Genomic DNA, 16,439 nt, shown 5'->3' on the forward strand with positions numbered 1-16,439 from the left:
AGGAATGAAATTTTCCTACTAAGAGGGAATGCCTCTTAGCTTCTCTGCCCAGTGAGTATGGGGAAGGGAAGACTGAAGCCACAGAGATGCTGAGGGGTTTTACCTGTGCTCTTGGTCAGACTCTGTCCTGTGATTTCCAGCCTCAATCTGCAAGCATGAAGGAGAACTCTTTGAGGTGTGGAGCCCTGCACTGGTAGTGAAGCTGTACCCAGCTGTCCAAACTCACCTCTGTGTCTGCCATCATTCACCTGCATGTCCTGATCAATATTTGATGGCATAATTGTCTGGAGGCCAGCAGCTTGGTCTGAAAATAAACAAACAGGAAATGTTTGTTTGGTTCTCAAGTGAGAAGTGTCCCGTGGTACCTTATTTAAAATGGATGCTGCTGGACATAAAGCTGAAGGAAATGCAAAGATGCTGGAGCACTTTTCACTTTGAAACATAAAAGTATATATTTGGCCTTCTGTCATCTTGATATAAATCAAGACCTGATACTTGTCTAAAGTAAGCCTCTAGATGTAGCAACATCTGCATACTTTTCCATATATCTTTTAACCTACTCCTGTCCTCTGTGACTCGACAAATACATTTTCATTGATTTTTCATATTTTAGAAACACTGAGTAAGGCTGAGTGAGCACATATGATCTGTTCTATCACAGTTTTTTTGTCATGCACTACAGATTGAGAAATAGCAAAAAAGTGGAATTATTTAGAAGATAGGAGTTGATAGGAGTTGTTAGGGATAGTGTAACATCTGGACTGTGTCTGAAAAAGTCCTCCTAGGTTAGTTGAAGTCAACTATTTGCTGAATCCAAAAGCAGCTGATAAGGGTTAGGTTTACGTGGCCTTGGTGAAACTCTGTTCACTCCAGTAATTGTAGGCATCATATAAGGCACTAATTAGTTCAGTTGTTTTGATATGAAAAAGATAAATGCTTGTCTACTTCAAATCTAAATGCTCTTCGAGCTCTGGGACTGGTTTCAGCTCTGGGACTGGTTTCCTTTCCCATTCCCTTTCCATTTTCTTTTTTTTCCTCATCTCTTTCCTTTCTTCCTTCCCTTTCCTTTTCCTTTTTCATTTCCTACCAAATGGGTACTTTTTCCTCTCGCTCTTTCTCTATAGGCTTATTCGTGTGATTAGAACATTTATAACAAAATACACTTTGTTTCTATTTTATTTTATTTTATTTTATTTTATTAATTTAATTTTATTTTTTTAATTTAATTTAATTTTATTTTAAATTTTATTATTATTTTTTTTTTTTCCAAATTGTCTTCTGAAAGACCCTCGAAGCTGCCGCTTAGCTTCAGAAAAGACCATTGTTCCACCGTCAAAGTTCAGCCTTTTCCTTTTTGCCACCTTTTGGGTCGCCACGCAGCCGCTATTCCCAGCGGCATTCCTCTGCTTGCGCTCTCCCCCCCGCCCCCCCCTCCGCCTCGTGCCCTTCCCTCGTGTCCCCCCCGTTTCTCTGCCGCGCGCCCCGCCGCTGGCAGCCGCCGCCCGGTGCGGCCATCGGGACTCCGCCGCTGTCGTCGCCGAGGGGTCGCGATGCCGGGTGTAGGCTGGCCGCAGGGGCCCTGGGCCGTGGGGCGGCGCTGGACCCGCTACCTCCGCGGGTCCAGGTCGCCCGGCAACGCGGTGGACGCGGCGGCAGCCGCCGCGATGGGCTCCAAGGGCGGCAAGAAGAAGGAGATCGGGAGCCGCAGCAGCTCTGGGCTCCTGGGCCCCAAAGAGTAAGGGTGGGGGGAGCCGGGGGGCTGGACAGAGAGCGGGGACCCCGCCGGCAGTAACGGGCCGGGGGCGTTCTGCCCCGCGGGGACGGGAGGGGGCGCGCCCCGAGCCGCCCCGTGCGCCCCCCGAGGGACCCCACGCGTTCGCCGAGCGGCCCCATGCGCACCCCGGGCCGTCCCCGCTGCTCGGAGGGGACGGGACCGTGCCGTGGAGGTGGCATGCAAGCCGGCAGGGCGATGGAAGTTTGCTTGCTCAAGGGGATGCTTGGTTGAAAGTAGGGGAAACGCGAAAGGTGGTGGTGGTGGGGTGGGTTGTTTGCTGTTGGTTTGGTTTGTTTTCATTCTTGAAACTGGAGGTTCAGCTTTGTCAGTGAATTGCAGAACTGCAGAGTGGCTGAGATTGGCAGGGACCTCTGGAGGTCACCTGCTCCGACCCCCTGTGCAAGCAGGGACACCCAGAGCAGGCTGCCCAGCACCATGTCCAGGCAGCTTCTGGAGACCCCACAACCTCTCTGGGCAGCCTATGCCAGTGCTCAGTCACCCACAGAGCGCAGAAGTGCTTCCTCATGTTCAGAGGAAGCCTCCTGTGTCCCTGCTTGTGCCCATTGCCTCATTATGTGGAAGCATTGCTTTCTTTCTCCTATGGTACTTGTTATGGCCCTGTCAGGTAGTGATATCCTGCCAAAAAGATTTTGCTTGTCAGAATGTGTGTCTTGATCCTTAAAGAGAGTAGCAGAAATGAGATCATACATGCACATGGTAGGTCGTGTTGTAATATGGCTATGTTTCTACACGTGAGGGACACTATGTTGGCCACAGCTCAGAGTATGAATCATAGAACCACAGGATGGTTCAGGCTGGAAGGGACCCTGAAGATCATCTTGTTCCAGATGCATTAGACTTATGGGTACAAAGCATTAGATTTATGGTAAGAAGCAGACAGCATTGAGTTTTCACTGAAAAGTTTTTTGGGGCTTAAAAAACCTCAGGGCTTTTAACTGGGAGGATAGTTTGGGGATCACATGCTGCCATCCATTTTCATCAGCTGGAGGAACTAAGCTAGCTGAAATTTTCAGGGCTAAATGGCTAATGACCCTTACAACACATCAATTTCATTTACAGGAAGAGAACATATTTCCCAATCCCTTGAATGTTTGTTTTATGTTATAATGAATCTCAGGAAATTAGGTGGATATATATATATATATATTCATTTCTTAAATATTTCTGTGTAAGTAGCATCTCTTGAAATATTTTAAAACTATTCCCTGTTTGTTTGTTTGGTATTCAATGCAAATTTTTCCTCTGTGAAAATGTGTATTTCTCCCTGCAAAGACAAATAACAAACAGAAAACACTGAATTTCTTTCACTATTACTCTTTTGATCTATGAATTCTATATTTCTATCTTTTGAGCAACTTTCTCAACCTAAACTATGTAAATGTGCACACATGATGCTGTCTGGATTCAGACAAAAAAACAAACATTAGTGACACAAAGTATGTGCTCATGCCCTTTTCTTCATTTTCCTGCCATAAATAAAGGTGTTGGTCCTATCACTTACTCCTCTCTTGAAATCAATCTTAAAATGCTCCTTTCTTCTTAATTTATATTCAGTTACCCAGCCTTTGCAACAAAATATTTTGTTTCATATTTTCATACTTCTGTTTCACATTTTACATTTTGATTCACATTTTGATATCTTTGCTGTTGCTGTGGTCAGCCAGCATCTCTAGTTCCTCTCTTTTCCTCTCTGTATCCCTTTGCTCAGTAACTTATTTTTTTCTTGTTTTAGCCACAGCCATGCTGCCCCTCATATTTACTTCAAACAGTATATCAATTTTTTTCTGACAATATCTAAGCTGTCAGGGACAGCTGAATTTTCTAGCACAGGTAAAATACTATTTTCCTACTTCTCACTGTATGTAAAATTGATTGGGCTGTCATCCAAAAGATTTTTTTCACATAATAAGCATTTTTACAGTGTAAGATTTTTTTTGAGATGATAAAAATATGTACTTTTATATAGTAAAACCATTCATTCTCTCCCATATCATAGAAAAATTCTAAGAGAATCATTCATATAAAATGAGTTATTTGTATCAGAATATCTAGAACAGAATCTTTTTCTTTAGCACGCTGTTGCTTTAAGCTTTATTAAATGAGACCACGATGGATAAATAAGATTAGAAAATCATTTTCCCTGTGTCAAGTTGAGACTGGAGAATATCTAATTACAACTGTTTTGAATGATATTAAGTTTTACTGGAACGCCTCTGGAGTGTGAATAGGAGATATGCTTGTAATATATTTGAAATCTCTTGATGGACCTAAAAGGCAAGAGACATGATGTATCTCTCACTCTGCAATTATCATCTAATTGTAAGGGAACAAATGTCTAGTATATGCCAGTGTTAATTCAGTGTTAGCATAGGAATATTTACTCATTTCACTAGGGTTGTTTTACATAAGCAGTAGTAGCTTGAAGATGTCCTAATGGTGGTTTAGTGACAGGTTAGTAGCCTACAGAAGACTGTTACAATCACTTGATTGTAATGCAGAACCTTAGTAACCCAGATTATTTTTTTTCATCAAACTAATAACTTCTATTTAAACCATAACATGTCTTTTGTGTTTATTCGCTCTCCTTTGTGCTCTTTACAGCTAGAGTAAGACTCACCAGTAAAATGCTAGATGTTATAGCAGTTCTGCTCCTGTTTTTCTAACTAACCTATCCGTGGTCATTGTTATTTATTTTTTGTCTTCCTGAAATATCACTAAGGTCTTTTGGATGGATGGGTGGATGGATTGAAGGAAGGAAGAAAAAGTGGTTGGTTTAGGACAATTCATGTCATGCCAAGTTCAGCAAACTACCTGATAAATCCTACTGTTCAGGCTGTTGGGAAAAAAATATTTCACTGTCTGTTGAATTGTAGATAATGAGTTACATCAAGAAAAGCTAGTGATAGGTTATTTTAAACTTTGGCCTAGCCTTTTTCTCTTAAACATTTTATAAGAAAGGTAGCCCACAATTTTCACATGAAACTGTAGAGCACAGCGCTGTAAAGCATTGGAAAATCAAGTCTGAATTCAGCACTTGCTATCTTTTCAATCGTATTGTTTTGCGTGCTCTGTAAATTGTAGGTGCATTTTGGGTTGCTTACAGGCCGTATTCTGTAACAGTGTTTATTTTCAGTACGATAATCATTCTGGGGAAAACATCATAGTACTCTGTTCAGAGCTCTGGGTGGAAGTCTGCTTTTGCTGAAATCAGTGAAAGCTGTTGACGGTTGGGAGCTGAACATACTGGGGTTAAGAGCTTGCCCTTGAGAACATTTTGACAACTTAAATAGCCTTTCTTCTTGCTTTTAGCATGAAATAAAGACCCTTATTTCCCAGATTGTTGGGAATTTGTACCCCAAACCCAACATCAAAAATATTTTGGCATTCCTAGTCCCTGTGAAAGGTTAAACACTGAAATGTATTTCTTTTCTTTAGTTGTGCTGTAAGCCAGTGGTCTACAACCTTTTTTGATTGTACAATACTATCAATAAAAATTGTGAGCACACTCCCTCTATATACTTATATTAATTTATCTCTAAATTATACGCATGCAATACTGAAGCTCTAATATTTTCTTCCTTTTTCTTCCACACCCTACTTTGGAAAGCACTGCTTTACACCACAAAGTTTATATGGAGAGAGTGAGCGACTAGGCAGATTCAAATGCTGAACTACAGTCTGTTAAAGTCTACAGGGAGCTTTTTATTTCGATCAGGCTTATGGTTGAAACTTAGAGCTGTAGTCTGTGATTTATGCAAAATGGAAGCAATGTTTCCTTCTTCAGTATTCAGCATTGCTTCTAGAGTGCTTTCCCCTTTGTCATAGGATTTGTGATGTGCATACCAGCATAATAGGAACGCAGACAGATTGACAGATCCATGCTATTTCTTTATTTGGAAATAGATTCTGTATAGTAAGGAATATCTGCATCATAGTAAATCTATTCTGTAGATCTGTATCACTGTTGTCAAGAAAAATCATCAGAGTACTGAGTTGATTCTGCAGGAGTCTACCCTGGAACAAAATATTAATACTGCTGCTCCTATTATTTATATTTTTAATTAAAATTGCTGAACACAGTGATAGGACAAATTTGCTGTGTAACCCTAAGACTTAGTCTTCACTTCGATTGCCAGTTCTGTGTTGGAGGGATTAATCTATGTTTCCTCATTTAATGATTTTCTGCTAATAGTAAACTAATGATAGTAGTGATTGTGAATATTTTATTAAAGACAGTTAACCAAGTCTTTTTAGTGGGTTGTGGAGGTTAGAAGTAAATATTCTTATGTGCATGCTATTAGATTGAAGCTGTGTTCTTTGTATGTATGACAATTACTTAAATAGATGACAAGGAAAGAGCTATTATGTTCATTCTGTTACTAAGCTCGTTCAGTGTACACATTGTGTACACATTCTAGTGTCCAAATTTTGCATAAGTCTGTGCATGAGAACTTCAGTAATGTTGCTGTTCATGTAGCAGAAAAAAAGAAATGGAAGTTTGCAAGCTTCCTGAGAAAATATTGTCCCATTAGTTTAGCGTTCTTTGCAATTGCAAAGTAGGTTTTCTCTCTCTCTCTCTCTCATTTCTCTCTTTTTTTTTCTTTTTTTTTTTTTTTTTCTGAACAGAGTTTGCAGCTGCAGGGACAAAATACATTTTGTTTTTTTTGTAATACTGTCTTCTTACTAGTAAATGGTATTTGTTTTCATGTGTCTCCAGTGGTTGAAATACTGAATAGAACTATCAGTAGTATAAGAAAAGAAAAAAGGTTAATAGTTTCTAAATATAATTTAAAAACAAATCATCAGAACAGTCAAGGCTTACCATAAAGAATTACAGTCCCATAATTTTAACAACTATAGGTAAAACTAATGTAGAAGTCCTCTGAGAGTAATGTGTACAAATATCTGGACAATATATTTTGATCACCTTAAAATTATTTTGATAGATTTCCAGTCAGACCAGTCTCTCTCTCTTTCCCCCCACTTCTCCCCCCTCCCAAATGCTTACAGTAGTCAGCAGATTGCATATGTAATATGAAAAATCAATGGGGATTGTTGGTGGATTATACTGCAGTACTGGAACAGGACTTTGGAAGCATACAGAGAGGGCAGGAGATTTCCTTTTTACTCTCTAAGCCAGACTTCACATAGGTCAATCTGCAGGATGCTCCATTGGGTCTCTCTTCATTACTGCTTTCTAATTAGGTGGCTGTTCCCTTCAGGAGCTATGCAGTTGTTAGAGATGACAGACTGAAGAGCTCAAAAGAACAGCTGTCCTTAAAGCTTTCCTTAATTGCACCATTAGAGGCTACTGAGAATCTGATCTTTTCCAGGTTTCAACAGCTTCAGTGAATTGCTGGAATTGATGCTTTTATCACCACTGAAGATTCTGGCTAGTAACAATGATAATGAATCGAAATGCTTTGTAAATGAATTTGATGAAAGTCTATGCCATTGAGCCCAGTTCTCTGAATTAAACTGAAGTCATCAGCATCTGCAGCAAAAAGAAAAATCTGAATTAGTGTTTGGGTTATTAGGGACAAAAGTAAGGAGTTAATGGTCAGTGCCAAGAGAGGCAAGTGGTGTAGGGATAATTGTAGCATAGGCACAACTTCCCAATGTACAGGAGAAGGTCAGAGTGCTGTTTGAGATTTTATTAGGGAGAGCAGTAGATAAGCGCAATATTTACTGCTGATGGATCCTTCAGCACCTGCAGAGACAAGCTGGAGCCTGGACTGGCTGGAAGCAATGATTGAAGTTCAGCTGTGTGCCTGATTGCACTGAGTAGCAGGTTGCGGCATTGCTGTTGTGCAGTGGGATGCTACACCAAAGCCTGGGATTACCTCATGTTTACTATTAAGATTAAAGGTTGAGACAGTAAGAACAGGGGAAAAAAAAAAAAAAAAAAAAAAAAGCTCCATTGCTAATTCATACTTGCACTCCCAGAGACCTAGCAGAAGGAGTCAGCAAGTGTATGATTGTGGTTTTATCTACTTCTGGTGTGTTTCTTAGGTAAATATCCTGAGGTTTTAGATTACAGTAGTGGTTTAGAGAATAGAGTCTGAATAGATGAACTTTTTATGTTTTTGGAATCCCACTAGATTGACTGAAGTTTAGGAGTGGGAAACCTCATGTCTTATGGGTAACTGCACAGTGGTTGAACTTGAAGGTGCTTTCAGTGTTGTGCTGGATTACTACTGCTGGTTACTGTAAATTGTAATGTGTGCTAAAAATTTACATGGAAAAAGTCTGTGGAAAAGATTACCTCTGATCACCATTGTGGCCTTCCTCTGGGCCTACTCTAACAGCCCCACATCCTTCTTGTGCTGGGTGCCCCAGCCCTGGATGCAGCACTCCAGGTGGGGCTTCACAAGGGCAGAGCAGAGGGTGACAATCCCCTCCCTCGACCTGCTGACCACTCCTCTGTTGATGTAACCCAAGACGCAGTTGGCCTTCTGGGCTGCAAGAGCACACCACTGGCTCATGTTGAGGTTTTTGTCCACTAGACCCCTCAAATCATTCTTTGTGGTGCTACTCTCAATGAGTTCTCCCAGTCTGTGCTCATGTCTGGGATTTCCCCAATATAGGTGCAGCACCTCACAGCTGGACATGTTCGTTCAACCTCATTAGGTTAAGGTGAGCTCACTTCTCAAGCTTGTCCAGGTCCCTTTGGATGACATCCCTTCCTTCTGTTGTACTAACTGCACCACTCTGCTTGGTGTCATCTGCAAACTTGCTGAGGGTGCACTCAATCCCACTGTCTATGTAATTGGTAAAGATTTTAAACAGAGATAAGCGTGGTTTGGTGGGATCTGATTAAGTTCCACTAGAGGCTTGAAGCAGATTTAAATTTTTGGACAACAGACACTGAGGATACTAGTCCAGTTTATCACTGATGCCATATGTTTGCAATTTTTGGATTAGCCATATCCATTTTATGTTTAATTCTTCTGTATTTGTTGGAAACTGGGCTAGAAAGGGTTTATTGACTGTTTGTGGTACCATTATGACAAAGCACTCCCTGTTCTCTCAAATAAGTCAGAAGCAACATAAATCTGTAATGGCCCAGGATTCCAGTGCTTCCAGCTGCAAAGCCAAAGAGTAGAAATGTCTCTGTAGCTTAAAGCTTAACCATCTGAAACAGTGGGAAAAAGATATCATCATGCAATTGCTTACTTTCTCCAGACATAGGAATGTTAGTGAGTAAATACATAATGATTTAGGTTCAATTTGGATGAAATTCCCTGGTTCATGATTTTTCTTGAGAAGCTATTTACTGCATCAATGTGCATCTGCAAACGCTTATTGTTCTAATATTAAATTGTAATCCAACAAAAAATAGAGTCATTACTGGAGAGTTTGCATTGTCTTGCCTGAACATAAAACATCCACTTCTAATTTATTTTCTTTTCTTGTCTATTTCTTTGTACATAACACATATTTCTGAGGCTGATGTTTTTGTTAGTCTCAGAAACAAAGGTAAGCACACCTAGCATTTTCTGTGTAAGCATTTTCTGGCCAAAAAGATGAAGAGCTTGCTTCATTGGTTGAAATGTTTCAGTGTACACTCTGTATAATAAAACTCCATATAATTTTATCTTTATAGTGAATTTGTAAATGCTATTTTTTTTCCTCTTCTTCCTTTAACTTTTTTTGAGATTCATTCTTTGAGATGAGAGAATAGGTTCTTCATAGGTTCTTCCCAAAGTAAATATGATAAACATATTGTAAGTTTATAAACATATTATATATTAGCCTACCAGTATGTTGAATTTGTGGTTAACCACATTTCATTCCAGCTAGAAAATTATGTATTCAAATTGTTTTTTCTTGCTAATTGTAATTAAAATAATAAACCCCTTAAGAACTCAGCCTATTGTGATGCCTTCAAACTTCATGGACTTATGGGCATGAATAGACTAAGTCATGTATCAGTGGCAATATCACAATAAATGCTATACTCTCTGTTGGTCCTAATTATAGGTCATTCTTTCCCTGTAACTCTAAGCACTGTCAGAAGATCTTGCAGGCAAGCATTGTCCATGAGCCATTAACTGAACTATGCAATCAGATATATGTCTAGACTTCTGTTACAATGAACTGTGCAATAAAGAAAAGCAGCTTCCAGCAGGAGAACTATATAGCAGGAATAGTGCTGCCAAAAGAAAAAAAATAATAATAATTGTGCTTTGAAACTGGAAAGCATTCCTAAAATAATATGTTAGATATTCTGTTTGCTGTGGATTCATCTACTTAAACAGAATTGTCTTTAACAGCACTGAAGAAATGGGGTTTCCTGGTGTTCTTGTCAAGGCACTGTAAGTGCTTTGTAAATGAGTTGACCTAAATCCACAGAAGTACTGAGGTGCTCTGTCATGCAGAGATTTTTAGTTCTTAGTTAATTACCCATGTGCCATACAGAAGGCACAAAAGTATTTTACAGAAGCCAACTAGGAAGAAATGCCAATGAAAGGAGCAAAGCTCAAGCCATATTTAAAAAACAAACAAAAAATCAAAACAACAACAACAACAAAAACATGAGAACAACAAAAAAACATTTGAGTACCAAAATAGTCTGGAAAGAGGTGTGGCAATCTTCCCAGCATTCTTACAGCTGAATCTAAGGTCAGGTTAATCTTTTCAGCAGGAAACACTGGGAGAAGCAAACTCAGAATAGTTACTAGTTTCATAATTTCTAGGGTGCTGTACAAGTATTTGGAGAAACATGACTTCAGATTACTTCTTAGAGTCAGGAGCAGTAAAGAAGGATTTAAAAAGAGATCTGCAATTTGCTGCCTCAGAGAACAACCAGAACCAGCGGATGCTCTGTGATCCAACTGTTAGTGGCTTTTCACACAGAGCTCTGATGGAAAGGGACTAAGGGACGTTTTTCCTTTGCTGTCCTGAGCTTGACAGAGGTATGTGCTATGCAAGATAGGCTTTTCCAGTAAACATAGATGATTATTCTCTCCTGCGTTGCATCTGGTGCGAAGGAGTTCTTCAGGCTAAATATTTTGAGTGGTCAGGTGTTTTCCTTTTATTGATATTAAATTTGCTGTGTTTTATGTTAGATATATTATTTTTCTTTTGTCATGAGAACAGATAAATAATTCACTCTTGTCTATACTATTCATTATTTGGTACATTTACACTTTGCTACTCCTCCATGCTCTGAACTGTTGCCTGTCACTGAATTTCCAAAGTTTTGGTTACATTGTTAGGGCAGCTGGAACCAATCAATATTTCATGCAAAAGCCATAATATCCTAAGTGGCATTATACTGTTCTCAAATATTGGGCATCCTGCTCCTAATGTCTTCTAATATTTGGTTTGCCTTCCTTGACTAACCTTGAACAGAGATCCTTATAGATCTATCATAATGACAGGCAGCTCATGACCCTGAAGCGTTATCATTAACAGAACTATATAAGCTGTAATCAATTGCTGCTAGCTGGAAGGACAGTGCATTGATCAAACAGAAATTGTATCTGCAAAATGGATGTAGATGTTGACAGACTACAAGACGCAGCTATGACCTCTTGGCGCCCATGTTAGTTTGCACTCGTTTCACTTGACCTGTCACCTCCACTGTTTGAAACAAGGAATTTAGTTCAGGTGACATCATTTGCATCTGCAGCACATCCCAGAGTCAACAACTTTGGAAAAATTAGTCAGAGATCAACTCTCTTGACTGGAATTGTCACCTGAAACAGGCACTCTTCTTACAAGGACTTGCTATGACTCTAGCTTTGTCTTTGTATATCATATAATCTCTAAAAGTGAGTATGATAAAGCTATCCTCAACAAAATACTTTTGTCTCTCTTCATTAAAAATGCTTATTTAAGAGCTAGATATTACAAGGTTTCTGTTTTGGCAGGCAACTCTTGATTTTATTCTTCAGTGTTCTGCTCTTGGAATGTAAATTTATATATATATTTTATATATATATATATATATAATTGACGAATGTTTTTAAAAGTTTACCTGACCTCTAGTGTGGGCAGCATATGAGAGGCTGGCAGATGAATGACTTGCAGGCCATATAATACCTTTCATTATCAAGTGCATTTTTCAAATATGCTAAATAGTTTTTTTTTTTCCTTTTTTTTTCATTCTATATAAAACTTTTTGACAGCTCTTTAGAATCAAGAGTAAAAATACCAAAAGTCTAAATTTTGTTCATAATAACTGATCCAGACTTTGTAAGAAATTCAGCTGATATTTTAAAGTGTTAAAGACCAAAATTTGAACAATATTTATAGGGCAACAAATGGAATTAAGCTGAAAATACAGACAGCAAACTTGAAAATAAGCTTTGAAACACATAATGCTTCTACACTAATACTTTTTACCTTTCTACTATGCTTCTTTGAAAAAAATCTCAAGGAAACACCTGTACAACTGGGTCAAGAGACTTGGCACATAACATTTTTTCCCCCCTCTATAGACTGGAAAGCAAACCAAGAATTACCATCTCACCTCCCATTAACATACAGGCAAATTATAATAAGAAAAAATCCAGATTTCTCTCTCACAATGTTGAATGTGAGGCTTCGTGAACACTCTCTTAGCAAGTCTGCAGAAGTATTTGAAATAGTCTCATTCTTGGCAAATTACTTAAGTCTACTTGTTCATCTGACAACTACAAGGATGTTGGCTACATTTCGAAATGAGCATATTACACTTCAAAGTAGTGACACATTAAAAAACTCCTTTAAAAATGACATGCCTATAAAATATAATCACTTGGTATTCATCTTTTCTTTTTAGTATCACTTTTATCTTCTACAGTTTGATCTAGCTTCACGCAGAACACTATACTTTTGGAGGAAAAAATCCTGGACGAGGCTTACCTCAGCAGACAAAAGTGAAGTGATACAAAACCTGTTGTCATAGGTTTTACAAGCAAATGTCATTACAACTTAGATGCCTTACAATTATTTATTCTGCTCCTTGTACCAGAACTGCGTCCATGCCTTGATTCTTTCCCCCATCCATGAGAGCTCTGAACTTTTAGGCTAGTGTAATTTTTTCTACAAAGTCCTTTAAGTCTTGCTTCCCCTGTCTGATGTAAAACTAAAGTTACTATAAATAACACATGCATATTTTGGTTTTATTTTGGAATTACTGCTTACTGTATTAATAGTAATAACTGTATTGCCCTTGGTGCTTATTAGATCACCTTATCATAACTAATTCTATTCATTCTTCTTCTGAAGAATGGCAATATGTATGACGAAAAAGAGCAAATCATTTTGCAGTGGAGTTACTGATACTTGGTTAAAAGTTCTCATATGCTTTCCAGATCCTTGTGAACTTGGGTGTTGCCATAGTTTCCACCATGAGTTTCAGAGGTGTTCAGATGCTACTTTTGAAAAACCATTTCAGTGATTAGAGTTTAAAACCACTTACTACCATAGTTAAAGTTTTCAGAGTTTATTATTATTTATTTATTTATTTATTTATTCATTTATTCTTTTTCCTTTGGGTTTTGAAGAGATTAAGAAAAAAGTTCAGCAGCTTTCCTCCCAGGGTACTTTTGGAGGAGAATATGAACCATCTGTTTGTTCTCTGCCCTTTTTCCTAATTAAATTTTTTACTGAGGCCAGAAATTGTTCTTTCCAGCTGCTCAAGCAATCCAAGGGAAGGGACTCATTTTTCTTTACCTTTTCCTGGAAAGAGTCCAAAATTCTCATCTCTTTGTGTCTCAACATTAGTTCCCAACTGGGAATATGAGATGTGACATTCCTTATCTCCATCTCTTCCTTCACATTGTTCTTCTGTACATATCGAGGAGTTCAGAGCATCCAGAAGAGTGATAAGAGATAAAAGGGTAAAAGTTTCAGCTCTGAGCCTCATTCACTGTCCTACCAAGTATTAGTTACCTAAATATCATGTCCTGTTACTGAATCATTTATATTAATTATTGACCATCCCAAGAAGTGAGGTCAAGGTGATAGCAGGTATGTGGTTAATAGTATGTTTTCTGGGATCTGATTGAAACTATGCTCTAGAGTATGATGGTTATTAACATTTCATGAAACTAATAGACAGTATGTAATGCAAGTTAAAAGATTTGCAACTTTAACTTTAGGGTAGCAACAGTCTCCAAGAGATAAAATGAAAATGATGAGAATCAAATTGATTTGGTATTCTATTGGGGTATTGTTATGATCTAATTTGTGGTTTCTTTTTTAATCTTTAGGACATGCTACCAGTAATGTTGGTGACCATCTGGAACAACCACGTGGAGCACTAACATGGGACGAAGCATTGGCCTGTGGACAGTTAGCAACATATATCCCACTGTGGAGATAGATAAATAAATTTTAATAGGGTGAATTGAATGAAGACAGATGTCACAATCATTGTATCTACAGAAAACCTAGCATGCAAATATCACATCATACCATACCACTTAAATGTATCATACTACAGATACAATGGCTGGTTTGTTTAACAGTTTAATAGTTGCTGTTCAGATGCCAATGCTCAGTCTTTTAGTTCTCCAAAATATGCTTTAAGCACACACACACATCAATGAACAACTGAAGTTAGCAGATGCGTACATGGTAACTGTAGCATGGCTGCTGAGTAGTAATTAAGCCAATCAAAACTTAAGTTCAATTTTGCATCTCAATCCCAAGCTAGAGATCCCAATACGATGTACTATGTCCATCAAAACACCTGTATTTTTTTCTTAGGATGACAATACAAAGCAGATCTTAACAGACCTGGAAATCTAGGAAGAAGGTTTAATAGGTATAAAGCAATGGAACCTTAGAGCAAATAAAACCTAAACAAGGTTTAGATGCAAAAAGTGTCACCTTTGCTAACTTTCTCTTAAGAAATGACAGCAATCTCTGAAAGAACAACAACAACAAAAAACTCAATATATCCATATGCAAATAATTAGCCAAAAACCTTGAAGAAGTCATTGATATGGTGGAATCTCTGTTTTTGTTTGTTTGTTTGTTTCTGAACTTCCAAAGTACAGTCATGGAGACAGTGAGCGCTGATGCATTTTTATCTAATGCCAAGCAAGATTATATGAGATGTAACTTTTTCAGGGGGAGGCTGGTAAAGAGAGTATTTTTTTTTCTAATTTTATACACCAATGTAGAAATGGAAAATATTTGAGGAATGTATGAAATAGGAAGAATGGTGCAGTACAAAACAATAAAAAACAACAACAACAACAAAAAACAACAACAACAACAACAAAACAAACAAAAAGGCAAAAACAAACAAACAAACAAAAAGAACAGAGCACCAGTTACTTACCAGTTACAGGAAACTGTGCCCTAGGATTCTGTTTTTGTTCTTCAGCTGTCCTATTTACTTCTGCAGAATTCCTCATATAAAATATTTGTGTTGGTTTATACGCATTTCGCTTATCTTAGTGACAAAAAGTATTGTAATTAATAACACTATTTTTATTATATTATGTTAAAAAATAAGAGTATCTTATTTGATTAAAATCTTTCTACTGTGTTTGCATTATATACTGTTCATTTTTATTCATTTCTCTGGTTGTTTCCCAGGACATCTACGTATCAAGTAGGTAATTCAAGATTTCCTATTTGGCCAGAATGGAATGAAGCTGACTTGAATGCAGAAAAATGGGATGCTGGAAAAGTTGGAAAAGAGAAAGAAAAATCTGGAAAAAGTCCTATTTCAGTAAGTGTGACACAAATGCATTTCTTTTTACCATGTTGTTTTTTGTACCTCTTTAATTTCTCAATAACTCAAAGTAATTGTCATTGATAAGTATATTCATTTCCAACTTTATTTTCATTAAATTTAAATAGTTGCCTACCAAATTAAATGCATAAACTAAATGCACTGTGCAATGTTTCATTGTTGCATCTGTTAATGTAAGTATGCACTGTTAGGACATTAATGGTTTAAAAAACCCCAAACCCCCAGATCTATTTCATAACATAATTAAAACTGGGGATTTGGGAAGAAGCCAAACTGTCCTAACAGGCTGGAGCAAACTCTTTGCAGTTTCTGGGGGCAAAAAAGCTTGATGCATCCATCTTTGCAAAGTTTTTATGGGGAAAAAATGCAAGTTGATCTCTTTTCTTCTGCATGCCTCAGTTTGTGGACATGTGAAACACTATCTGCAGTTCCAGAGTGCAGAAAACAGTTTGAGGTGATACAGTTATATTGTATAAAGCAAATCACCTACCATATGCAGAAAAAAAATAATTCTAAGTCTTTCCAATTTTGGAACAATGTTTGAGTCTCATCTAGATTTTTAATTCTTCAAACTGATTTTGTTCCTTTGTGTACTTTAAATATTTTGTTGCAGATTGGTATGTTGAAGGAACTTACACAATGAAGCAAGCAAGAAAAAATGTGGGAAAATACTGTTTGGGGGACTTTGGTTTGGTTTTATATTGCTTTTTTTTTTTTTTTTTTTTTTTTTTTATGATTTCGCCTTCCTTTAATCAGTAAGTCCTTAAAACATCAAATGTTTTCCACCCTAGAAACTCTTTTTCAGTTGGTCTGTAGAAGATCAGTAGTACATAGTATGGGCTATGAAACACATAGAAAAGGATAATACGCCTAAAACTTATTTAAAAATCCAGACACAAGTAGAATGCACTAACCACGTAAATTAGTTTCTCAGTCAAC

General features: G+C 37.8%; 1 protein-coding gene across 1 annotated transcript in view; it reads left to right on the forward strand.

The window, feature by feature from the left end:
• The first annotated feature begins 1,536 nt into the window (after positions 1-1,536).
• The window catches only part of ADGB (androglobin), a 114,180-nt gene continuing 99,277 nt past the window's right edge, over positions 1,537-16,439 (forward strand). Inside the window, exons 1-2 of the mRNA XM_068677031.1 lie at positions 1,537-1,735; positions 15,341-15,476. Of these exons, the coding sequence (XP_068533132.1) occupies positions 1,551-1,735; positions 15,341-15,476 (321 nt within the window). The 5' untranslated portion in view covers positions 1,537-1,550. The remainder of the gene's footprint in view (positions 1,736-15,340; positions 15,477-16,439) is intronic.

This window comes from Anas acuta, chromosome 3 (genome assembly GCF_963932015.1).
Source record: "Anas acuta chromosome 3, bAnaAcu1.1, whole genome shotgun sequence".
Taxonomy (NCBI): domain Eukaryota; kingdom Metazoa; phylum Chordata; class Aves; order Anseriformes; family Anatidae; genus Anas; species Anas acuta.